This window comes from Phoxinus phoxinus (genome assembly GCF_949152265.1).
Source record: "Phoxinus phoxinus genome assembly, chromosome: 6".
Lineage (NCBI taxonomy): Eukaryota > Metazoa > Chordata > Actinopteri > Cypriniformes > Leuciscidae > Phoxinus > Phoxinus phoxinus.
In genome coordinates this window covers 38,000,989-38,028,484 of record NC_136881.1, presented here as the reverse complement: position 1 = coordinate 38,028,484, position 27,496 = coordinate 38,000,989, and the positions used below count along the sequence as shown (strand labels likewise).

The window sequence follows — 27,496 nt, the reverse complement described above, 5'->3', positions numbered from 1 at the left end:
GTCAGAGAGAAATTTACTAAAACATAATGTCCACTAGAATAGACAAAAAGTCTATTCCTGGGTCCCATGAGGATTGTGTTTATGTTTATATTAAATTATTAAACAGAAAAATACCGGAAGTGAACGCGCGGTGCGCCGCGTGACGCGGATCACATGACCCCCTGTCAACATCCAACATGGCTGACGCGGACAGCCAGAGATGTGTGAGCGCTTTATTGAACGGAATCACACAGAGACTTTATTACGGCAATACAGAAATCACAGAGGAGTTTCTGAAGAATGAGCTCTACGCCGAGACGACGCAGGACGAGTTCCGCGCGCTGCATGACAAGATGAGGTCGCTTCTCAAGGTAACGTTACTTTCTCCTCCTCCGACACACACTCTCTATACGAGTTTTACTCGTTTAAGCGGGGGCGTTTATTAATATTTCTGCAGCAAAATACGAACGGATATCTTACATTGTTTAAAACGAAATGCAGGTTTGGACTGCACTGTCTGTCCACCGCTGGAGGGCAGCACATTTCTTGCAGCACCAATGCTAGTTTGTCAGTTACTAGTATGGTCGTTAGATGTCACTTGCTGAACGTGTAACGTTATCATTTCATAATGCATTCTGTTTAACTTGTTTCTAATAGTAAATAGTATTCAGTGTACACTACGTTACGATGATATGGATTTTTTGATGGCCAATATCTTAGAGAGCAGGTGGTTGATGGTCGATAAAGCCCATATAATGTGATATCACATTATTAATTTAAAGATAGGCCTAGTAAATAACTCACGCATAACAATTGCTGGCTGGGATAAGATTTACATTTATTTTACATTTTATAAATTAAAAATAATTGGAAAATATATAAATATGCAAACATACTGATAAGAAATAAATATGTAAAATAAACATTTTTTACTTTAGACACTTTTTGATTCTGAAAGCCTATTATAATGTTTTTTTCAAATAAAAAATGGTAAAAAAAAATAGTCATACTTTTCATATAGGCCTACTGTTTACTTTCTTAAACAGTTCTGTCGAATATTCGGTCTAATCATCCATCCATCCATCCATCCATCCATCCATCCATCCAAGAAAACCCTCATTGAGATAAAAAAAAAAAAAAAAACTTTTAAAACAGTGACCTGTCAAAGAAGGCAGCAACAAATAGCGTAAGAACCATTTTACAATATCAACCAGACAACCACAATATAATACAATCAGGAATAACAGCAACAATTTATAAGGGGATAAAACTTTTTTTTTTTAAAGAAGTAAAATTGAGATATGGGACCATTAACAACTGGAAAATATTTTGCAGATTATTCCAAGTAACAGAAGCATTTTACTTAAAATCTTTCTTTCCCAAGCTCTGTTCGGACCCGAGAAACATTGAGAAATGACAGGTAATTTAAGAGAAGATTATAGTGTACATTAGTGTTAAACAAATGAAGACCGAGAATGAGAGCTCCAAAATCTGCGTTCTCAGCGCTGTTAAAAAAATAAAAGTCTGCTTCTGACTCTTATCAGCCAAACAGTAAAACTTGTCCGCCAATACTGATAATTAAAAATGGCAAATATCATCATTTATCCCATACTGCACCCATAACCTGATCTGCCTGTCCCTCCTTCAGTCCATGGCATCAGCGGACATGGATCAGACGCAGCTGGAGGCGTTCCTCACGGCGCAGACGCGTAGGCAGGGTGGAGGCGGCGTGACTCCGGAGCAGGCGGTCGCTCTGGGACGCTTCTGGAAGACCCACCGGACGCGGGTGCGAGACAGTCTGTTGGCTCAGAGCCGCTGGGAGCCGGGCCTCAGGGGCCTGAAGTGGAGGGTGGACCTGCACACGTCCGCCAGCAGGGGGACGGTGTCCAACAGCCCCGTGGCACTGGTGGAGTTAGAGCTCGGCCGCACCGGAGAGGTGAGAAATGAGAAATGCAAGTTTAAAGGTGCAGTGTGTAAGTTTTAGTGGTGAGGTTGCGAATTGCAACCAACAGAAGTTACGGTGGCCGACAGGAAGTGATGTCGTCGTCTGAGACAGCAGAGAGTAGCCAGTTAAGCAATGAGGTTTCTTTACTATTATCCATTTAGGGCCACCGTAGAAACATGGAGGCACAAAATGGTAATTTCAATGTAAGGGGACATTGAAAACAACCATCTTTATAGGTCTTTATACACCACTGAAAACCTAGTTATGTATATGATATTGCATTTCTGTCAACAGATCCTCCTAAATATTACACAATGCACCTTTAAGGGTTGATCTCCGTACAGCAGTGTTTTAAAAGAGTTTTTTTTCTTCACCGCCCTGCTCTGGTGCTTGATTTTAGCATATTTTTGCACGCTAAAATCAGGGAAGTGTGTTTGGCCGAGGCTACGTCTACATAGGGGTGTGCGATATATATCGTCTATGATAATATCGTGATGGTTGTTTGTTTTAACAATGTGCGATCTGACAATATCGAGTATGTCCCTCACTTTACAAAAACACACCAAGTGAGCACACACACACACACACACACACACACACACACACACACACACACACACACACACACACACACACACACACACACACACACACACACACACACACACACACACACACACATAAATCACACACTGTGTGATGTAGTCTAGTAGGTTAGAGTACTGTGTGTGAGAGTCTACGCTTTCACTGCGTGATTTAGTTTATTAAAATACATTTAAAATGCCCTCAATATTCAAGATAAAGGGCAAAAATACCTCTGTTTTTCTTTTATATTTATATAATTTAATATAGTTATTCAATATCACACGAAGAGTGCCGTTTTTTCTTCAAATATCAGCATAATTCACAAATGTTATTTTCAGTTTAATAAACAAGAAGTTAATATACTTACATTTTAGACACTATTTGCCTGTTTTTGTTATATTTTATTTAATATAATATTTTTAAGACTAGAAATGTGCGCTAACAAAGTAAACCGGGTCAGTTTTGATCTCATGATAACTTTAAATCACCTTACATCACATGCGTAAAACGTAATACAATCTTACGAGATGATACCGAGAGAGTGTATTGCATTTCTCGCGCTATTTTTCTGGCACAATAATTTTCTTAGCCAAATATCACTTTCATAAATATCCCACCACACACCTTTGTGTGCAGGTTGCACTCGCAATCGCAAGGTCTAAAACTCAATTGTCATCGTGTTTTGCATCAGGACAGCAATTGACCATTCGCAAAGACCCGCCCCCCCCCTAGTTACTGTCGCTATGTCCGACAAGCTACGCCGCTCTAACACTCACACACACACCATGTTCTCACGCAGTGATAAATACATTGTGGAGCAGAGAGGAGACTGAAAACACACTGACAGACAGGACAGACCAGGTTACTTTTCGGTTACTTTTGATATTAAACGTATTAAACAAAGTCTCACCTTTCAAATTTGGTCATTTTTAAAAAGAAATTTAAACAATAAATACCGTTTTGTGGCTCTTTAATGTCTCGTGACAGATCGCTGTAGAGCCTCAGTTAAAGCTGCTCGTGAACCGATCATCTCTTCCTTCTAGTTAATTTATAGCATCAAATAAACATAAGTAATGTTGTTTTAACCGCGGAAAGGCGTCAGTACACTCCGCTTCTCAAGTTCAAATCCTCCCATGTTAATCTACTAACTCTCATGACTGCTTTGTCGGAGAAAATGGCGGATGGTGAAGTATGATTGGTCAGATCACCTGTCAATCAAGCTCCCTGCGAAGGGTCAATTGCAAGGAATTTAATATGAAGAGTCTACAAAGGAACATTTCTCTTTAGCAACACTTTGAAAGTAAACGGCAGGCACAACAATGCCGATGTAACTAACTAACTATAGATATATATGAGTACAATATGTGTTTTGAATACCTCAGGGTGAACGAAAGGCTAAAACAGAGAGAAAAATCGTGTTTTCAAATGAAAATGTATTAGTGTGTGGACAAGGCCTGAGAGTATTGATGATGATCATTTTTGTCATCACTCAGTCTAGTGTAGCCCAGAGATGCTCACAAGTCTCTGAGCTCGAGTCCAAGTCAAGTCTCAAGTCTCTGAGCTCGAGTCCAAGTCAAGTCTCAAGTCTCTGAGCTCGAGTCCAAGTCAAGTCTCAAGTCTCTGAGCTCGAGTCCAAGTCAAGTCTCAAGTCTCTGAGCTTGAGTCCAAGTCAAGTCTCAAGTCTCTGAGCTCGAGTCCAAGTCAAGTCTCAAGTCTCTTGTGGTTAAATAAGTGTTGCATCACGTACAGCGACCCATTCAGGCTGCTTAGAACACTGTATAGCTATATATAAGGATCAAAGTAATATGCAGTGTTGGGAGTAAGCCGTTACAAAAGTAATGCATAACAGTAACATATTACTTTTTGCTGTAACGCAGTAGTCTAAGCCGGCATTACTAATACATTTTCAGTAATATTTTACTCGTTAAATATTCAGTAACGCTTGCGTTACAACACACTTTTAGTTTTACTTGTTCAAAAAAAAAAAAAAAAAAAAAAGACCGCGAGACAAATGAAGAATGCAAGTAGGCTAAGTTACCTGTTTGTGGTTTTTAAATAAAGACTAAATGGCAGCGTCTGATATATTTGTATAGCGATTTATTTTTGACAGGAGTTTCGGCCTCTGTGCTCGCGGTGGCCAGTGGAAAAGCGGCTATATGGGTGATGATGGCATGAAGAAGACTGTACATTCGCGAGATGGACGTATGCGCATTAGGCTACTCTATTTGTTCTGTGTTTTCCTTCTAAGCAGTTAGGCTATATTTAGGTGGTGTTTTTCATCATGTTTTCATCACGCAATCATGTTTTTAATGCGGTGGCGCTACCGATAAAGCACCAGAGCTCAAAGAACCAGCAAAAGCAATGATTATGAATATGTCAAATATAGCAAGGATACATTTTAATTGTTTATTAATAAACATTAAGTTGACGATGCTGACTCGCGATCTTCGCAGTAGTGAATGCGCCAGAGAGAAATAGGCTACGGATTACATAAGCAGAGAGCAGTCTGTTTTCTTTCGTTTTGAATTGTTCTGTATAAAAGTATAGGCTACATTTCAATATAGATATATTTTTCAGGTCTGTGAAGTAGACTAGCCTACCTTATACGCTGAGTTTCGGTTAATTTATGAGACGCGCTCCAGTTCACACGCAGGCGCCTCCGTGTCGTGATTATATTGTCTGCTATATTTACTTCTTATTTATTAAATCCAGGCAATTGGTTGATGAAACATTGATTAAAATTAAGATACAATTAATACAAAACGAAATTCACTTTAAAGAAAGGATTTGTGCCTTCTGTTTGAAGTGAAAATTCTGTTTGAGGTGAAAGTTTTTAAACCCAAGCTTACGATGAATGGCACAGCAGCGGCCGGTGCAATCGATGTTTGATGTCCTCTCATGTGTGGCCGCGCGCAGCAGATATAGTGTTATGTAGGCAGGTTATAGATAACGGAAGGAGGGGAATAACAGCGAGCTCATCAGACGTTTCCTAAAAATAAACATTGTTCACGAGTCCCGCAGCTCGAGTCCGAGTCGAGTCTGAAGTCTTTCGAGGACGAGTCTCAAGTCGAGTCTGAAGTCACTGTGTGTGCGACTTAAGTCGCACTCGAGTCCGAGTCTCAAACTCGAGTCCCCATCTCTGGTGTAGCCACACACCTATAAATATATGTGTAGACATGTCCCGGAAAAAAATTAAGTCACACCCGTCGGTGTTTTATTTCACATTGGTCGGTAGTTGTGACATGTTGGGTGGGCGTTCAGAGATGTGTGTGGAGAAAAGTATGTGAAAAACCTCTGTAAGCCTCAAAGTTGAAATCTGAGAGTATTTTAAGAGTTCACATTGATATTAACACACAGGTTAAACTAAAAAATTTTGAATATCGTGCAAAAGTTAATTTATTCCTGTAATTCAACTTAAAATGTTAAACTAATATATTATATAGACTCATTACATGCAAAGTGAGATATTTCAAGCCTTTATTTGTTATAATTTTGATGATTATGGCTTACAGCTTATGAAAACCTTTTCACAATATTTTAATTTTGAATTTGGGGTTTTCATAAGCTGTAAGCCATAATCATCAAAATGATAACAAATAAAGGCTTGAAATATCTCACTTTGCATGTAATGAGTCTATATAATATATTAGTTTCACATTTTAAGTTGAATTACTGAAATAAATGAACTTTTGCACGATATTCAAATTTTTTGAGTTTCCCCTGTATAAGAGATATTAACAAATAGCATTATACTGTAGTGAAATTATTTTGCATTAGTGAATGAATGAGCAAGATTTATTGCACAGGTAGAAGCTAATATAGAAGATATTAAGTATCATGTTTATCTTAAGCCCACAAAAAAAGATTTCTTACCAGTTGTGACATTTTTTTTTAAACATTATTTTTCATTTTTTCATTCTTGATTGACCGATGTCCCGAGGTTTTGAATCATCTTCTGGGAACGGCACAGCTTACATAGTTTTTATGTTTTTTGTTACCACTAATTAGTATAATCGACTGCACGGCATGTTGTTGCATGTCCATTAACTACCTGGCAGACAAGTGTTGTATAAGCACTATTTATCCAGTCAGTGTAATGCAAACTGGCCTATTATATTTATGTATACTAGTCCAAATTGCAGGTGAAATGAGAAGTTATTTTTATTCAAACTATACCATGGTTAAAAACTCTTATTGACCGACAGATGTTCAGAGGTTTTGAATTATCTTCTGTAACTGCACATCTGTAAAGTAGTTCTGCTTTCCATGATGACGGTTTTCCTGAAACTGCTACATTGAATATCTATGGAAAGCATAAATTAATAATTATGAAAATATACTACTGCGGTGTAAGTGGAAAAACACTCTAAAAGTAAATTTTTCTTTACCACCTTGGGGTTTGATTATTAATTATGTATTATTCATAATATAAATACATCTTGTTACATTTATATATATATATACACACACACACATTTAAATTGAAAATATGTTTGTTTATTATATTAATACATTTTTGTAATTTATGAATTTTCATTCATTTAGCCTTCATTTATTTGTCACTATTACAGTAAAACTATAGTTTTCTCCATGCACAATGTGTAATATACCTCTAAATTGATATATCACACTGGATATCATATCATAAACTGTTTGTCATTTACAGAAACACCCTCATAAGGAAAGTGTGTTGCCCTTTTTTAATGTTCAAAGTCCTCAATATGTTCCTGAACTGCTTGAGGTTTTGATGGAGCTCTAATCCATGTGTTTATTTCCCTGATATCAAGAGGTCTGGGATACAGGAAACGGAAAGCCATTAGTGACATTAGCCGTCATTACTCGGCCGTTTAATCTTTCCGCTCGTCATCCGCTCTTTTTGTGAGATTTTTTTTTTTTTTTTTGTGTTTGCAAATTTTAGATGCTTATCCGAAATATCTGCTGTATGCTATCATTTAACTTTAGCGGGGCAAGACGAAAATGACAGCCTTCTTTTTGATTGTCTTATTCTTTTTATTTTTTTATTTTAGGGGTGGGTGGGCGTTTTGTATGGAAGCTTGTTTCCGCCACAGAATAAAACATTTTAAAAAATAAGAGTTTACATCTCGCAATTCTGACTTTATTTCTCAGAATTGCGAGATATAAAGTCAGAATTGCGTGAAATAAAGTCAGAATTGCGAGATATAAAGTCAGAATTGCGTGAAATAAAGTCGCAATTGCGTGTTATAAAGTCAGAATTCTGACTTTTTTTCTCGCAATTGCGACTTTATATCACGCAATTCTGACTTTATAACACATAATTTGCGAGTTTATATATTTTGCAATTCTGACTTCTTTTCTCAGATTTGTGAGATATAAACTCGCAATTGCGAGTTATAAAGTCATTCTAAGGAAAAAAGACTGATTTTTTTTAACCTCAGAATAGTTTCTATCACAATTCTGATGACCTTATATCACGAAATTCTGAGATAAAAAGTCATAATTGCGAGGTGTAAACTCGCAATTGTGAGAAAAAAAGTCAGAATTGCTTGATATAAATTCGCAATTGCGAGAAAGACTTTATATCTCGCCATTCTGACTTTATATGACTTTATTACACGCAATTGAGACTTTATTTCACGCAATTCTGACTTTATATCTCGCAATTCTGACTTTATATCTCGCAATTCTGACTTTATATCTCGCAATTCTGACTTTATATGACTTCATAACACGCAATTGAGACTATTTCACGCAATTCTGACTATATCTTGCAATTCTTACTTCATATGACTTTTTAACACGCAATTGAGACTTTATTTCACGCAAATCTGACTTTATATCTCGCAATTTTGATTCTGAGATGTAAACTCGCAATTTTGAGATAAAAAGTCGCAATTCTTTTTTTTCTTGTTGTATTCGGCGGCGGAAACAAGCTTCCATGGTGTTGTTTTTTCCGCACTATTCCACTGCAGCAAAAGACTTTGTCTGTAGCAAATGCCATCGCTGCTGTAGATCGAGAGCAGGCCTTCTAGCCCACATGAGAGCCTGCCTACAATAGCCTCCAATCCAGACAGTCATTGTCGATACACGACGGACTGCCGATGATGATTTCTCTATGCTTGTTATTTGTGTATTTTCTTCTTTGTGAAGTGTTCACTTACCTTTGGGAGTGTTTGAACTTTATTAGTTAGGCTAGTAGTTTTTGCTGTGGTATAGGAGTACTTAAAGTGTGCTTTAACTTAAGTAATAAATGGAAAGCAAAGTTACCCCCCCACTCCAAAATATTTGTTTTCTTGCTGATCCAAAGAATTGTCTTATCCGTGACTCAAAAACCATAATATGATCCGAACCGTGAGTTTTGTGAACCATTGAATCACTACTTGGCAGTCACCGCGAGCACTCAAGTTGTTTTTCACAAGTTATTGCACTTAATAACTCCTTTTTAACATCAAGCAAGTCAAGCTCTTTGTGTCTTTCATGCGTTTCATGTCAATAAAGTGTTAGTAGGTTTGTGGTACGTGTATTTGCATGCTGTGTTATACATGAGATACCAAAATCTCTAACGATAGACATTTTATACCATCACCATGATATATAATGTCATACTGCCCAGCCCTAATTTATTTGTGTTTTTGTGTAAATACACATTCTGCACTGTAAGAGGAGCCTCCTTTCAGCTGTAAGTGGCTCTCAGCCCGTTTGTTTGTCTGAGTGCTCTAATTGTTTGGTATCTTTGGTGCCGTGTGCCGAGTGCTGCATTACACGCCGTATGATTCATGCTCAGAGAATAGGGGACTGTTGGGTATTCGATTCTCTTCAGAGCAGCGGGAGAGCATAAGGGTCCCTCATCACGGCCACAAAGATGCTGTAAGAGGAGATTGATTCTTCATTCTGGGTCACGAGATCACTTACTGCATGATAAAACCACGAATCATTCTCAGTGCCGTGTTTGGACGGCAAGAAGGAAACGAGATTTTCACATCCATGGTCCTATATGGTTATATACTGTATTGTATACTGTATAGTTCAGTTATTAAAAAGAGTGAAAGTTGCATTTTCTAACCTAAACGACTTCATTAATTTTTCAGGACAGACCTGTTGCCTAGTTGTCTGTCACATCCGTAATGTGAGAGATCAGATCATGTTTCTGTTATCTAGCAACTAGACTGCACTGATGAATTTGCACCTCAATTGAGCTTGTTTATTAAAAATCGTTGTCAATCGTGCTTTCTAATGTTATTTCCGGACCGGTATATTTACTTTAGTCACTGCGGTTACATGTTATGTGATATGGCTATTGTGACTCACTATATATATATATGGCAAAATATATACAGTATATATATATATATATATATCATGATTCTTTTTCATGTTGGTTTTACTATTTTGCAAGTGACTATTAACAGCTAAACTAATTTCCCTATTTAAAAACAAAGCCTTACAAGGTAACATAAAATAAAATAAAATAAAATGGCAGACATTTAGGCCAAAGTGGCGAAGATACCGGCACGGACAGCGGCGCGGACACTGGACACCGGGTGGACATAGACACCAGCGCGGACACTGTACACCGGCCTGGACACGGACACCGGCGCGGACACTGGACACCGGCCTGGACACGGACACCGGCGCGGACACTGTACACCGGCCTGGACACGGACACCGGCACGGACACCGGCGCGGACACTGTACACCGGCCTGGACACGGACACCGGCGCGGACACTGGACACCGGCCTGGACACCGGCGCGGACACTGGACACCGGCGCGGACACTGGACACCGGTGCGGACACGCATTATTTGCATTGAGGCAGTGCAGTAATAAAAGAGGCACGGAGCATATCATGTGGACACTGGACACCGGCATGAACATGGACACAAGCACGGATATGGACACGGACACCGGCGCGGACACTGGACACCGGGTGGACATGGACACCAGCGCGGACACTGTACACCGGCCTGGACACGGACACCGGCGCGGACACTGTACACCGGCCTGGACACGGACACCGGCGCGGACACTGGACACCGGCCTGGACACGGACACCGGCCTGGACACGGACACCGGCGCGGACACTGGACACCGGCCTGGACACGGACACCGGCGCGGACACTGGACACCGGCCTGGACACGGACACCGGCGCGGACACTGGACACCGGCCTGGACACGGACACTGGCCTGGACACGGACACCGGCCTGGACACCGGCGCGGACACTAGAACACCGGTGCGGACACTGGACACCGGTGCGGACACGCATTATTTGCATTGAGGCAGTGCAGTAATAAAAGAGGCACGGAGCATATCATGTGGACACTGGACACCGGCATGAACATGGACACAAGCACGGATATGGACACGGACACCGGCGCGGACACTAGACACGGACACTGGACACCGGCCTGGACACAGACACTGGACACCGGCGCGGACACTGGACACCGGCCTGTACACTGGACACCGGCCTGGATATGGACACGGACACCGGCGTGGACACTGAACACCGGCGCGGACACTGGACACCGGCCTGGATATGGACATGGACACCGGCGTGGACACTGGCCACCGGCGCGGACACTGGACACCGGCCTGGATATGGACACGGACACCGGCGCGGACACTGGACACCGGCCTGGATATGGACACGGACACCGGCGTGGACACTGGCCACCGGCGCGGACACTGGACACCGGCCTGGATATGGACACGGACACCGGCGCGGACACTGGACACCGGCACGGACACTGGACACCGGCCTGGACACGGACACTGGACACCGGTGCGGACACTGGACACCGGCCTGGACACGGACACTGGACACCGGTGCGGACACTGGACACCGGCCTGGACACGGACACTGGACACCGGTGCGGACACTGGACACCGGTGCGGACACTGGACACCGGCCTGGACACGGACACTGGACACCGGTGCGGACACTGGACACCGGCCTGGACACGGACACTGGACACCGGTGCGGACATTTGACACCGGCCTGGACACTGGACACCAGTGCGGACATTTGACACCGGTCTGGATATGGACACTGGACACCGGCGCGGACACTGGACACCGGCGCGGACACTGGACACCGGCACGGACACTGGACACCGGCACGGACACTGGACACCGGCGCGGACACTGGACACCGGCACGGACACGGACACTGGACACCGGCCTGGACACGGACACTGGACACCGGTGCGGACACTGGACACCGGTGCGGACACGGACACTGGACACCGGCGCGGACACTGGACACCGGCCTGGACACGGACACTGGACACCGGCGCGGACACTGGACACCGGCGCGGACACTGGACACCGGTGCGGACACTGGACACCGGTGCGGACACGGACACTGGACACCGGCGCGGACACTGGACACCGGCCTGGACACGGACACGGACACCGGCGCGGACACTGGACACTGGCGCGGACACTGGACACCGGCACGGACACGGACACTGGACACCGGCCTGGACACGGACACTGGACACCGGTGCGGACACTGGACACGGACACGGACACCGGCACGGACACTGGACACCGGCGCGGACACTGGACACCGGCACGGACACTGGACACCGGCCTGGACACGGACACTGGACACCGGTGCGGACACTGGACACCGGTGCGGACACGGACACTGGACACCGGCGCGGACACTGGACACCGGCCTGGACACGGACACTGGACACCGGCGCGGACACTGGACACCGGCCTGGACACGGACACTGGACACCGGTGCGGACACTGGACACCGGTGCGGACACGGACACTGGACACCGGTGCGGACACTGGACACCGGCCTGGACACGGACACGGACACCGGCGCGGAGCGGACACTGGACACCGGCACAGACATTGGCACGAACACCGGCGCGGACACTGAACACCGGCGCAGACACTGGACACCGGCACATAATTTTGATGATTATGGCTTACAGCTTATGAAAACCCCAAATTCAAAATTAGAATATTGTGAAAATGTTTTCATAAGCTGTAAGCCATAATCATCAAAATTAGAACAAATAAAGGCTTGGAATATCTCACTTTGCATGTAATGAGTCTATATAATATATTAGTTTCACCTTTTAAGTAGAATTTCTGAAATAAATGAAATTTTGCACGACATTCAAATTTTTCGAGTTTCACCTGTACACCAACAGAGTAGTATGTCTAATGCATACATAGTAGAGGATTTATGAATGGAGGTGAAGCGACATAACTGGTGGGTCACGTGACCGTAACAACATGGCGTATGTAGTACGTCAGAATTTCGTTCATACCATACTACCCATATTCATACAAACTTTTTCTACAGTCATGAAGTAAATTCAAATAGTAGTACCTAATCAATACGTGATTTCGGACGCTGCGATGGACATACAATTGGTTCAGAAGTGATATGAGAGATAAGAAACTTCAGTTCAGGCAATGATGGACAGTTTAGCATCACTGTGCAAACAAACTTGTTCACGGAACGCTGACCGGCCAATCAGAATCAAGAACTCCAGGAAAACCGTTTGCAAATGCAAATCTAATCTGATTGATGTCGATTCTCTCTACCGTTTGAGTGTTTTCCGTGCAGTGAATCTAACACCGCTGTGTTGATGCGGGTGGACTCTAACAGCCGAGTCAGCAGCACTTCTGATATTACAAGTTATGTGTTGTTGAAAATGAGTTTGGGTCACTTCAGCTTCACCATTCATACTGAATGTAAACTTCTCTCTCTCTCTCTCTCTCTCTCTCTCTCTCTCTCTCTCTCTCTCTCTCTCTCTCTCTCTCTCTCTCTCTCTCTCTCTCTCTCTCTCTCTCTCTCTCTCTCTCTCTCTCTCTCTCTCTCTCTCTCTCTCTCTCTCTCTCTCTCTCTCCTCAGAGCTCTGAGTTTGTGTGTTTGGAGTTTGATGAGCAGAAGGTGAATCTGGTGCTGAAGAAGATGGCAGAGCTTCAGGAGAGCATCGACAGCGTCGTACATCGCAGCTAGAGCTCATCTGCGTGTTCGTAGGTGTGTGTATGTGAGAGAGAGAGAGAATGTGTGTTTAAGTGCTGTATTGTTATTTTCATCATAAATAATCATTGTCTAACCTCAAACTTTGATATCTGTGAGTTTATTTTTTAAAAAGTTTTCCTTCTGTATTATTTCAGTGTTAGTTTTCCACTAATATACTTTGGTAGACATGACTACGGAGCCCCTGAAGGGACGTGCTGGTGGAAAAAAATTAGGATGGGAGATTTTTTTTTTTTTTTCTCACATCTTTTGCGTTCCCCCGCAAAGACACTCCCTTACTGACTTCACAGGGATAATGGTGCTTTTACATAGTCACTTAATAACTAAATGCAGTACCGGTAATAACCTCTAGTGGCAGTGCAGGTGACTGAATGATCTGACATGGACCTGTAAATCTTCTTGATGTATGCCAGTTAATATTTATTATGTGTGCGAAATGATTTAGTGTTCGAGGAACAGCAGATATATACAAATATCATGATCCGTCTTCATTACCGCTGTGCTTTTGAGCGAAGGCCATCATTCTGAAAGTCAAATCAAAGTTATGTTGTTAATCTATACTTATTTATAGATAAGACCACTGTTCCCATATTTAAAAATAGTGTCTATTATAATTACATTTTTATTTTATTTTAGATAAGCCATAATTTAACACACAAAAAAAGCTATTTTTAAATGCACAAATGTTTGTATAAAATATACATTATTTTACTTTTATTCAGTGTTTATCGTTAGAAAATTCATGTAATGAATAGTAAAGAAAACAACTTATATCAGTTTTTTTTATATATATATAAATGTCCTATTTTAAAAAAGGTATAAAGACAACATTCACTGACATTTGATGTTGTTCAATTTTGGATGCTACTTTGCATACCCCTTTATCTTTAATTTTATTTTGTGTATGAACTGCGATGCCACTCGTTCTGTTTAAATATTTAAGAAGAGTTAACACCCATCAGGTGAACGGGTTGAGACGCGTCTCAGGTCGCGCAGGTGTGAGTGTCTGGACGTGAACCAGATAAGCACTGTTGTGTGTTGTTTATCACAGACCAAACACATCAGCGCGCTTTTGTTCCTGCTCGGCCTCAAACAGACGGTCCTCGTTCTCTCATTTACAACAAATGTGTGGTTTAAACAGCCGAAGAGCTGGTGGACAACCTATTAATTATTCAAATGAGAAGTCAATGGGTGTGATTGTGGCCTTTGAAAAGTGTCATATGAGTTTACTAGTGATGATCGATCGCAATGAAGCGTTGTGAACATCTCAGAAGAAAGCTATGACGGGTGCGCAAGTTTAACCAATGAGGGAGAAGCTGACGCTCTTATTGTATGTGAATGTGCTGCTAACTAATGATTTCATTCGAATAGTGAGTCATTTGTTTATTTTACAAGCCTGATACTGACAGAACCAACTGTTAATGCTGCCACTCTGGGTTTATTGTGCTAAATAGAACATAATAGAATAGAATAGAACATAATAGAACAGAATAGAATAGAATAGAATAGAATAGAATAGAATAGAACAGAATAGAATAGAATAAGAATACTGTTAGGATTAACACCTATCAGGAGAATATTTGATTTTAACAAACAAAAAAATATTTGATCTTTCTTACATTTTAAATGATTCTCATTACTAAAATAGAAATAGCAAATAATCTTAGTTATATTTGTAGTGAAATTGAGTGCCTATAAAATTTTCTGTCATAATACTAATATTAAAAACAGCAGGGGACGATTTTAATACATTACAGCTTAATTTGATTTTACTTTTACTTAGTAAATGTATAAATACTAAAAGGACAGATACTTTAATAATGGGAAATATATAAATAAATAAAATGACATGATAACTGCAATATTGTTTGTGGCTGCATTCATATATTATATAATATGATGTTTCCACTGCTTTTAAGGTAACAAAGCCATTTAAGGAATTATTTATACCACTAAAAAATTAAGTGAATCATGAAAAATCAATAGACTATAAAATGTTTTTCAGACTGCAGCCCTTCCACGTAATGCAGAAAATATTTTACAATGACTGCTATAGGGCGTATAGTGTGACAAAGAAAAAGTGTTGTAATGTTTAATTAAATGTAATTACTTCATTATTTGCCTTTTTTATTTTATTTTATTTTTTTATCTAAAACATTTCCAATTGGTTAACCTTTGACCTGCTTTATAAACATGAGTAAACTCAACTTGAAAATAACCTTAGTTTAAAAATCCCAAATTGGTCACGACAATTGGAGTTAAAGGTATGAAATAAGTTCAAATAACTGAACGGGGTTATCAAACATACACATGAAGTGCAGATATATTATATGCATAATGTGCTTTCAAGGTAAAGAATGTGGGTTTGTTACCCTGAGGCAAGTTTTAGGCAGTAATCAGAGGAATTCACACACACACACACACAGACAGACAGACAGACAGACAGACGTTCGTAGAGGACATCTTGTAGACACAATGGTATAAGCAGGCAGGCTCAACCCCCAAACCTGTTAATATCAGTACATGTAAAGAAAACATAATTTGTTCACATTGCAAATAGTAACGGGCGTTTTCGCCGTGCTTAACTCTTAAAATTGACATTGGCATAGCTAAACCTGTGCACGTGCGTGTGCGTGCGCATGCGCGCGGCCGTGGTCAGAGGGGTTCGCGGCGCGCGTGAGGAGACTCTGACCTGCTCGAGTGCGGTGCCGCTCTCTGGCACGCTAGCATGGAAGTAAACGGGACTTTCAAGTTTACTAAAGAAATAAACAACAGAGGTTCCGTTCGGTGGACTAAGACCAAAGGACAGAGGAAAATGTCCATTCTTTGAAGAAACGCCAGTTCGCTGTTATAAAGACGAGAAGAGTCGCAGCTGCCACGCACCTACACGTACAGGTAAACCAGACTCGATAAGAGTTACGAGTTAGGACAAATTAAATGCCTAAATAGATAGAATGTGTCTATTGAATTAAAAAATAACGATGGTGATATATAGCCTACATATGAATGTTTAAATTTTGTTAGGTCCGTTTAACTGTTTATCTTGTGGAAAACAAAAGTAGGCTACAATTAAAGACTTTTTACATAGATCCTTTGACATCTACTACAGTGACCACTAAATGTTGCTAATACAATGCTATATCGGATATGTTCAAAAACAATTGTAGAAAAATAAAATAACATTACGATTTTTTCAATTTACGATTTAACATCAATTTCAATAGTGCATTGTGAACTCGTTTAATGTGATAGTTTCATTTTTACATCCACTACTATATCTATAAATGAACATCATCTGGATATGTTTTGCATTAGGTATAGCCTATATCTGTGAAGCAAGATGTTTAAACAAATTTGATGAGGACCACACCAATCCTGGCAAAAAGGGGTGAGGACGTGTCCCTCCCGCCCCACCCGCAAATTACGCCTATGATAACATAATCTGTATGACCCATATGTGAAAAAAATATGCAAGATGTTTAGACATCAGGAAATTTGGCTACGACACACTTGAGAACCAGAATTTTTTTTTATTGATGTCCAACCTGCATCATATTTGACATTTTGGGTAATAATTTCAGTCAGTTTCTCACATAAAGCTATTACATGGCTGAATAAAGTGGATAAATTCCACATTCATTATGCCTTTGGCTTTTCCTGGTTTCTTCCATGGTAAAGAAATTATAGGCATATATGTTGAATCTTAAAAAATAAAATAAATTGTGTGTTGGAAAAAAAATCCATATGTATCTAAAATGTCACAAAGGGTGAAAAAATACAGAATTTTCTTTTTTAGGTGAACTATTGCTTTAAGGATCAAAGTTTCAACACTGTTTAAAAAAATAGGCTACCTGAGCATTAGCGAATAAACCATGACGCCTGTGGAAAGTCCAGGAGTATGTATACTCCGAGATCTAATGAACACACACACACACACACACACACACACACACACACACACACACACACACACACACACACACACACACACACACACACACACACACACACACACACACACACAGTACAGTACAGTGAAGCATTAGCCTATATCTTCAGGATGTTGACTACACCTTTAAAATCAGTTTTCTTTGTCATGTTCCAAGTTGGTCTAAACGATTCAGTGAAGCACTCTCAATGATTCAGCCAAAAGTGATTCAGGCCGTTTTTCCATCAATTGAATTTAGTCCAAATAAACTGTCCGAACAAACACTCACATGTGATTGACCAATAGCAAATCACAATGATCCAATCAATTCCCGATGGACAAAATCAAGTCCCGCCCTGCATTTGTTATTTGTTTACATTTGTTTGTTGTGTCACTCACAATAAGATAAGACTATCTCAGCTTCAGGTGCATGCCAACTTTAAGAGCATTAAATGCTGGTACATTCATTGCAATTATTGTGCATTCTATTACAGATATATATATATACAGATACCATAAGTAGCCTATATCACAAAATGGTAAAATGCCCTTTTCACAAGATGTAAAAAGTATCTGATGTCCCCAGAGTGTGTATGTGAAGTTTTAGCTCAAAATACCCCACAGATATGTTTATATAGCATGTTAAAATTGGCACTTTTTGAGTGAGAGCAAAAACGCACTGTTTTTTGTCTGTCTCTTTAAATGCAAATGAGCTGCTGCTCCCGGTACAGGGGGCGGAGCTTCAAGAACTCGTGTCCTTTTACCGCACACACACATGCACTGAACATTTCAACAACTTTTAGCCTTTTATGTTCAAACCGGAGTCAGACAATGATGGAGAGACTCAAGAAGAAGTGAGAGCATGTAGAAGCAACAGGACATTTCTGAATGCTTAAGGCCATTGCACACTGAGTCCGAAATTTTCGTATGCGTTTTTTCGTATTCGTGATTCGGTGGCTCTGAATTGTCAAAGCACCATTCAAACACCATTCAAACTGCTTGTTACGGATGCGAAAAACGCAGAAAATCGAACCCGTTTTGATTTTTTTTATGACGGACGAAAGTTTCGGAGGCAGTGTGCAAGCGTGATTGACATAACGTGAGGTCGTATTTATTTTTTAACGTGCGAAAATTTCGGATGCGAATTTCGGACTCAGTGTGCAATGGCCTTTAGTTGATGAATTTATGTTGCTGATGTGTAGTTATCTTCTAGTCATTGATTAGCATATTCTGTCTTGATAATCTATAAATCGTGTTCAGGGGGCGGGGTTTATGTAAATTTAAGGGTTGGTGATGTCACTAACCCGGGAGGAATGTCGTGTAGTCCCTACCAGCCGTTTGTTGTAGTCCTTAAAAAGCAATTTCTTTAAAAGCAAATATCTCCCTTTGCTTTGAACTTTGAGCGTTGTAACTTTGCAGATGTTGTTTAAGCTCAAACAGAAACATTACACACTAACTAAAGTTAGAAAAGCGAAATCATAATCAACCACCCCTTTAAGTAGTCAGTATTTTAAGAGATTAATGCGTGTGTACTGTTATAGTGTGTGACACTTTAGTGTGACATTCAATTTAAAGTGATTGCATCCTGAAAACATTTGAGTTCTGATGTAAAATTTACAGATTTTCTCAATTCTTTTTCTTTTTCTCTGTTGCATTTTTATTTCCATTGCCAATCTAGCAGTTGCTCAGTCACTTATGTGTCAGTCACTCTTAAATGCTGCACAAAACATGCATGTGGCCTGTAAAGAAGAGGGCCGCTGACCCAATAAGAGAGGAAGTGTGATTGTGTCTGGATTGGACTCTGCTATAATGAGCTCTTGCACCAAAAAGCTGTTAAAAAGTCGAGAGAAGTGATAGCATTGAGTCACAGTGTGGAAAGAGAAAGTTTTCCTTGTTGGAGTGTAGATAATGTCATGCTGGGAAAAGATCTAAATTGCAGTCATAAAATAGACCTGTTGCCCTGCAATTATTGTTTTCGAGTTTTAATGCCATCTGAGGCCCTGTCCCAAATGGCCAGAGGTGGATAAAGTACACAACTTCCTTACTTGAGTACAGAAAAGTACAGATACTACTGGTCAAATATTACTCCATTACAAGTAAAAGTTGTAAAGACCGATTTTTACTTAAGTAAAAGTCCAGAAGTACTCATTTTAAAAGTACTTAAGTATAAAAGTAAATGTCAATGCATTTTTTATTATTATTGTTGCATGTAATACTCACAGTACCTTATGCCTCTGAATCTATGCCTGCCGTCATATAAATATCACATTTATTTCTAGAACACAGTTCCAGTCGTGGGATTGAATAAGTCACTCAATAACGTCCACAATGGTTTCGGACACCCAAATGGCTGTTCCCAGTTTTTTGGCTTTTAGTATGAATATGTTAGCCTTATTGTTATAGTGTGCTCCAAAACAATGACAAAATTCGGATTTAGAAGACCAAACCCAACGTTGCAAATTAAAATCATATTGATGTCAGAATCCAATGTCAGATTGACGTTGTAGCATTCTGCTAATGAACGCTGATTGGTCAGTGAAGGACTGGTTACGACCAGAGATACCGCTTGATGGCATCGTGGCATCCGAAGCGGGACCAGAATGTCTTCTAACAGAAACTCTTCTAGCACGTGTGTTTCCCTGTGTCAGCTGTGTTGTCGATGCCTCGAGAGAAAATAAAGTGCAGAGCGCGAAAGCACCACAGTGACTGAAGGATTGCCGTAAAGCAGTATCTCTGGTCGTACGATGTGTAAGACGTCATTGACATTTTAAAATACTTTTTAAAGCAAATAAGTGACTCTAAAAAATCTAACACGCAGCAATGTGTAATGTCTTTGCATCTCCTTTCGAATACAACATTCAAATTACTAGACAAAAAATTATATCCTGAGAAAAGTGGATTTTGATGGGTATAGCTCCATAGACCTCCATTCATTCTGCACTCGTCCTGTGAGCGCCCCCATGTGGAGCCAGAGTGGAACTGCAACCAGTTCAGAAGCCGGAAGCAGCGAGAGTGAAACTTCTCCCCTTATTAGACATTCTCTGGTAGAGGTAACCACCACACACAGGTAGTGGAGGGACGTAACACACCCCCACACCAAAATGGTGACTCCAGTCTCCATAATCATAATATAAATAACAAAACACATATAATGCCACACAAACACCCCACCAATAGAGATGCGTGTGACAATTTCAAAACTTTTTTTTTTTAACAATACTGTAATTTAGATGACAAAACACACAAACAAGCTAAGAAAATTGAGTTATGAAAATACAGTTATCAAGTAACTGTAATCTTATAAATATTGGTCTAAGGTACTCTAGATAAGGCGTCTGCCAAGACGTTATCAGTACCATGGATATGCTTAACCTCGATGTTAAAAGGTTGTAAGATCAAACTCCACCGCATCAGACGCTGATTGGCATTTCTCATGCGGCTTAGGAATTTCAGAGGATCATGATCACTATAAACGATCGTTCTGAAGCACCCAGATATACTTCAAAGTGTTGGACAGCAAGAACAAGGGCCAGCGTCTCCTTTTCAATGGTGGAGTACCACCGTTGATGTTGATTAAACTTCTTGGAGAAGTAGCAAACGGGGTGATGGACATTCTCAACCCCATCTTGAAGTAGACAGCGCCAGCACCTTGATCACTCGCGTCAACCATTAAAAAAAAAAAATCTGCAAAAACCACGGTAGTAGCCCACCATGCCAAGAAACCTACACTCTGGGTTGTTTCAACCCAATTTTGGGTCAAATATGCACAAACCCAGCCGTTGGGTTAAATGTTTAAATTACATTTTTAACCCAACGTTTGAGTTTGTCCATATTTGACCCAAAATTGGGTTGAAACAACCCAGCATTTTTTTAGAGTGTATCATGAGGCTTGTCTTTTTGCCTTTATTTTGCTTTGCAACTACATAAACCATCCCTAAACTATCACTCGATTGCTTAACATGCCAGTCACCGTCTCTTCCTGGCTTAGTGAGACAAAATAAACTGAATACCAGAGCGGTTTAGTCAAAGGTCTGGCTACACGAGAGTCGGGAGAGTCTGACGCTGCACATCTGTAATTGGTGTCATGAGGAACACATGATGTGTTTGAGGAATGAGAGAAGGAAGCTTGTGACATTACATGACATTCAGGGTGATGCTAAACAACACTAAGAGCAGGAACGAAAGACAGATATTAGGAAGAAAAGAGGTTGAATGTTTGGATGGTGATAGAGAGAGAGAGAGACCTTGGTTTCGGGATGAAACATTGGCTGATATGCAGCAGGTTCATCCCTTACTGTTCAGGTACAGTCGCAGGAGGAGAAACCCTGGACGCTTCCCACCGGATTCTCTCATGGATCTCAGCCTAGACTTACCCTGCAGATGCCCTCGCTGTGAGTCACGGACCAACCGTCACTTTAACGTTTTACTGACATCTATGTTTTAGCTGACGCTCTCTTAAAGGAGCAGTTCTTCCAGAAATTAAAATTCTGTCCTGTTTTACTCAGCTTTATGTCTTACTGTTTTTGTTTTTGTGGTACACAGAATAATAGTTTTTATTCTGAGCCTTCTGAAAGCCTTCAGCTTTGTGTGTTGAAAACTTAAATTGAGGTTTTTCACGCACAATGCTATGATTTTGACTTCAAAAGTTGTTAATTGTGCTGTTTTTAGGGATGCCACCATATCGGTATTGGGCCCGATATATGTTCATTTTTAATGTTATCATAATTTGCCTGGATAATAAAATTTGGCTGATATATTTAAGCAGATTCAGCTGAGCCGCTTCAGATTCGCACTGTTCCCCATTATGGTTTTGAATTGCTTGAAATATGATTGAAATCACTTCAAAAAAGGAAAATAGAGTTCAGTGCAACATGTGCTGTCATATCGGCTGCATAAAATCATGAGAGCATTATAATTGTGTGCTTGGGACATGGATTTTAATATTGAGACTTGTGTTTTTGTAATCAGGCTATCAAAAATGATATAAAAATTTGGATTTAGATTTATCGGCCGATATATCGGTTATCGGCTTTCAAATATAACGAATTATCGGTATCGGCCAAAATTTTCATATCTAGTGCAACCCTAATTATTTAGTTTTATTGTACATTTTGGCGTATGTATATGCTCTTAAAAAAGTTCTTTATTAGCATTGATGGTTCCATTTAGAACCTTTAACATCCATGGATCCTTCCAATTTCAGGAACCCAAAATGGTTCTTCTATTGCACTTTTGTGTATGTAGAAAAGAGCTGTAATGATATGGGTGAGTGAACAATGACAAGTATAATTTCTGGATGAACCATTCCAGGAAGCTCTTTTTACTTGTCTACTAAAATGTACAACGAAAGGTTGCTCTTTGCACCTTCCTTTTGAATAAATTAATAATATGTTGTGGTTAGTGTGTGTTTTTGCATGAGCACGCGGCTGCTTTTTTTGGGTTGAGATATAATAATGTGCTGCATTAACACCAAACCTTTAATGCTCAATTCTGGTTATCTACTCAAATCCATTTGTTTGTACAGTTGCTCAGATTACGTTTAAAATGTGGCCCACAACATGATTGGACATTCATTTTTCAGACATTTTTGATGCTGTTTTATCTAAATATGTTAAATCATAAGCTTAAAAAAAAAGTCATTTGAATGAGAGAAAAAATAAGAAATTATGAAATTAAAATAAGAGCAATTTGTGGCATGGAAAAAGTTGTTTTATTAGGGAGACATTGTTTTTTATTTGAAATAACATGCACAAATGTAAAGAATTGCACATAATAAAAACAGGAACCTGCATTAAGACAATAAAGGCCTGTTCACACCAAGAACGATAATTATAAAGACAAATCTCTTAGAATAAAGGTTCAGTGCTGTTCTATATAGAACCCTAGGATTCTTAAATCCATTTTAAAGAACCCTTTGTGCCAAAAAGGTTCTATATAAGGAGAAATGTCTTAAATGATTGCATGGTGCGTTCATCTTTACGCACACATTTATTCATTTAGCAGACGCTTTTATCCTAAGCGACTTACAAGGAATAATGTGATATTTTACAGGTTATGTCATTTTTTTCTTGTGATATAGGTATAAATAGATAGTATGTTTACAAGCGCCTTAATTCATAAAGTTTAAATAAAACAAAAAATGTATTAAAACAAAATAAATAAAATAAATAATTTATCATCCATAACATTATCCATGATAGAACCCCTAAAAGGGTTTTTTGAAGCACCTGATAGAACCATTTAAGGTTCTATTTAGAACCCTTTTCTATTAGCATCCACATCAACAGATGATATTGTTCTGTTTATTATTAGCATGTACTGCAGTTACATCATCTGCTACTGTAAATGTGCGAGCTGTGATTCTGATTGACTCTCAATGTTTTTAAAATTCATCAGCTGGAAAATAACTGTTGTGGATTTCCCTATTCTCAGAATTAGAATGATTATTTAAAACTTTATCATTATGGCCCTTGGTGTATGAATTTCATTCAATTCTGATCTGGGCAACTTACATATGTGGAAATAAATTTGATTTATTACATACAGTATGTAAGTGTCACAGATCAAAATTGATATTCATGATTTTAACACACTTTAATTCAGTCTTAATTCACTGTATCAGTAAAGGTTTTGCAAAGTACTCTAATGGTTGAGGTTTTAACACATTCTGTTTGGGATGAAGTCCATACTAACTGACTTTTTATCCAACATATTCCTCCACTTTCCAGGTCATTGAGGTTTTCCCATCCCACTTTCTCCACCATTTTCTGTACACAATCTGTTTCCAGACTGTATCCCAATAGGTAATGAGTCTCTTTCTGTGTCTATAGGTGGCGAGGGCATCTTCAAAATGAATAGCAACTGGAATAGGACCAAGCTGCTCGGAGTGCTGACGTTAGCCAATTTCCTCATCTACATCATGGTGGAAGTGTCCCGAAGCTACGGGAAGGAGCAGGTCATCTCCAAGCAGCAGAAAATGATTCCCAAAGTGTTCTGGAAGAAGCCGAAAGTCAGCGAGGCGTTCTGGAATCGGGAGCAGGAGCGTTTGGACGACATCTACTACCTGCCCCTTGCGAATAGCAGCGAGCTTCCTCGTGACTTTCGGGGAATCCCGCATTGGCTGAATCGCACGAGTCCGTGCCGGCCAAACGGCAGAGTGCCGACACAGATTGAGGACTTCAGTTCCCTACCGCAGCGATTCCAGGATTTCCTATTGTACATGGGATGTCGGTCGTACCCGTTGATCACAGACGCACCCAAAGTGTGTTCTGAACCGCCGTACCTTTTGTTCGCGATAAAGTCCATCGCGTCACATTTCGACCGACGACAAGCCATCCGGGAATCATGGGGTCGCGCTGGTTTTCTCGACAACCGGCACATCGCCACGGTCTTCCTACTTGGGAACACGGCCGCGACGGACCACTTCCCGGACTTGTCGGATATGGTCAAGCACGAAGCGGCGTTGTACGGCGACGTTGTGCAATGGGATTACCGGGACTCGTTCTTCAATCTCACCTTGAAAGAAATCCTTTTTCTGGAGTGGTTCGGGACACGTTGCGCTTCTGCTCAATTCGTCTTCAAAGGCGATGATGACGTTTTCGTCAACACGCACCATATTCTGAGCTACCTAGGCAACTTTTCGAAATCCAGCACAAAGGATCTGTTTATTGGGGACGTGATCACCAACGCCAGCCCACAACGGAGCAAAAACCTCAAGTATTATATCCCCGAGAGCGTGTTTCTGGGGGCTTACCCTCCGTACGCGGGTGGAGGAGGCTACCTGTATTCGGGAGATTTGGGACTGCGGCTAAGAAAGATCTCTCGTCTGGTCACGTTGTACCCGATTGACGACGTGTTCACGGGGATGTGTCTGCAGAGACTGGGACTGGTACCGGAGAAACACGTGGACTTCAAGACCTTTGACATTGAGCAGAAGAACAGAGAGAGTCCATGTGCTTACAAAAGTTTGATTCTGGTCCATCCCAGGAGCCCACAGGACATGATAAAGATCTGGTCTTGGATAAATGACCCTAAAGTGAACTGTACCGTTGTGTCTACACCGGACACGAAAGACGCTAAGAGACAAGGCTAAGGCAAATAGAGCTCATTATAATCAGTAATGCGGTCTATACCGAAGAGACAACGACAGTTTACTGATGTCCCGTTCTATTGCTGACGTAGTCCACACATGCTAACTCTTTTACTTTGACATGTTCAGTGTTGGTTACGGTGCGACACAACAGCGGTCATGCTAGAAATTGCATTCGCAACCCAAAAATAAGTAGAACGGGGTTTGAAAGTGAGAGGGACTCGGTGATGCCTCCTGAAAGGGACTTTGTTTCAAGGGTGGAGCAAGTTATATTTAAAAGTCCCCCTGTGGTGAAAATCCAGCTTTTAATGGTGTTTATATGTCTATGTGGTGTTTTTAATACGCTATAAGACAAACCGTGTTTAAATTCATAAGTCGACAGCATTGCTGAGTATTTTCTGCTTCAAACGGTAGTGAACCAAAGACTGTCTCAAAAACACGGTTTGAAATCGCTGGTGTTTCTGACGTCACACACTACCTTGTAACCAATCAGATCAACGTGTGATCGTCAACCAGTGGATCTCTGAGCGGCTGTGAGTGAGTGGAGGCGGGGCTCATTTGCATATTCATAGAACCACATATACTAAATGAGGCAAGGGTGTCGAGTTACATTCAAGCTGTTTTAAGGCATGATAAAAAAAATTCAAGGAAAAAAAGCTTCAATGTGTCATTTTGGTGATCAAAGATTAGTTTTAAGGGATATAATTATTGACTACAGGGGGACTTTAAAGAAAGTCCAATTTTCATTGGAATAATGTGAACTGGTGAATCGTTCACAATGAGACCAGGAAGTGTATTTATAAAAAGACATCATGTGCATTAAATGTCTCAGAGGGGTTGTGCTGCATTTGCATAGTTCCTGCCTTCATTAACTCACAATGACTAAAATATGATGCATTGTGAGAAATCAGGATGTATTTTCATAACAAGAATGAGCTAAAGAGGTTTATTTTGTGTAATTTTATGTTGCTGCTTTTATTTATGCCTGTATTTGTGTTTGGGAAAAGCAGAACTGAGCTGTTTGACTTCTATCGCATTAAACCTCAATATTCTCAGGAAGCTGTTGTTTGTTCGATCGCCAATTACACTTGTTAGGTGTGTAACACACAATATTAGAGGTTTTTATTACTTAATTTGTAAGCTGTTTTTTTCAAGTGAGTTGTGACCTTTGCACCATGTTGTAGGGCAATTTACAACACACACACACAACGAGACGAAGGAGACTCTGAAGTTCAAAGTCTAGCCAAATATCATTACTGTATAATTCTCTGTTAAAGATACAATATGTAATTTTTTTCTTACAATAACAAAGGCGAAGGTTGATGACGCAACATTTCCTGCTGAATTATGGAACTTGTCGTCAAGCCGATGGATCTAATAATGTTTATGGATGAGTGAATACATTAAAGGGCACCTATTATGACATTTAAAATGTTCCTAATGTTGTTTAGGGAGTCCCCAACAACAGTTTTACATGCATGCAATGACAAAAAACACTTTTGTTTTCGTATAATATGCATTTATTTTTACCTGATTTGCTCACCGACTCCCAAATGAATCGTTCAACGACTCGTTTTTCAAACCCCTCCTTTGCGCGACGCTAATCTGCGTTGATTGGTCAGATGACCCAGCAGTGTTTACAGAGATAATACTTATTTTTAACACGGAGTGCAATGATGCTTTTATCAATTAAATTGTATTATAATAATGATTATAGTCCACTGCTTTATAGTTTGTAGTAAAAAACGAAAAATAAGATGAAGAATTTAATGTTATGTTAGCGAGCATAGCCCAGAGTTCATATTGTAAAAGCACAATCAGTCTTTGTTTGCATTAGCCCCATGCATAAACATAACGTTTTTACAAACAAAAAAAATGCAGTTACGTTACTACGAGATATTACTCTATTCTTTAGACAACTCCGAAAACAACGACAAACACTTCACATATCTCAATACAATTGTCATTGA

At 40.3% G+C, this 27,496-nt stretch overlaps 2 protein-coding genes across 4 annotated transcripts; both read left to right on the top strand.

Moving 5' to 3' along the window:
* The first annotated feature begins 136 nt into the window (after nt 1-136).
* On the top strand, nt 137-13,584 carry commd1 (copper metabolism (Murr1) domain containing 1). Its single transcript, XM_079614751.1, has 3 exons — nt 137-350; nt 1,628-1,915; nt 13,378-13,584. The coding sequence occupies exons 1-3, from the start codon at nt 177-179 to the stop codon at nt 13,483-13,485; spliced, it is 570 nt and encodes a 189-aa protein (XP_079470877.1). The 5' UTR covers nt 137-176; the 3' UTR covers nt 13,486-13,584.
* A 2,552-nt stretch (nt 13,585-16,136) lies between these two features.
* On the top strand, nt 16,137-26,927 carry b3gnt2a (UDP-GlcNAc:betaGal beta-1,3-N-acetylglucosaminyltransferase 2a). 3 transcript variants are annotated; one of them, XM_079614749.1, is made up of 3 exons: nt 16,157-16,404; nt 21,740-21,828; nt 24,268-26,927. In XM_079614749.1, exons 2-3 carry the CDS (start codon nt 21,789-21,791, stop codon nt 25,527-25,529), a joined length of 1,302 nt encoding a protein of 433 aa, XP_079470875.1. In that variant the 5' UTR covers nt 16,157-16,404; nt 21,740-21,788; the 3' UTR covers nt 25,530-26,927. The 3 variants fall into 3 exon arrangements, with proteins under 3 accessions (XP_079470876.1, XP_079470875.1, XP_079470874.1); XM_079614750.1 differs by lacking the exon at nt 21,740-21,828 and having other exon boundaries at nt 16,137-16,404; XM_079614748.1 differs by lacking the exon at nt 16,157-16,404 and having other exon boundaries at nt 21,311-21,828.
* Nucleotides 26,928-27,496: the final 569 nt, after the last annotated feature.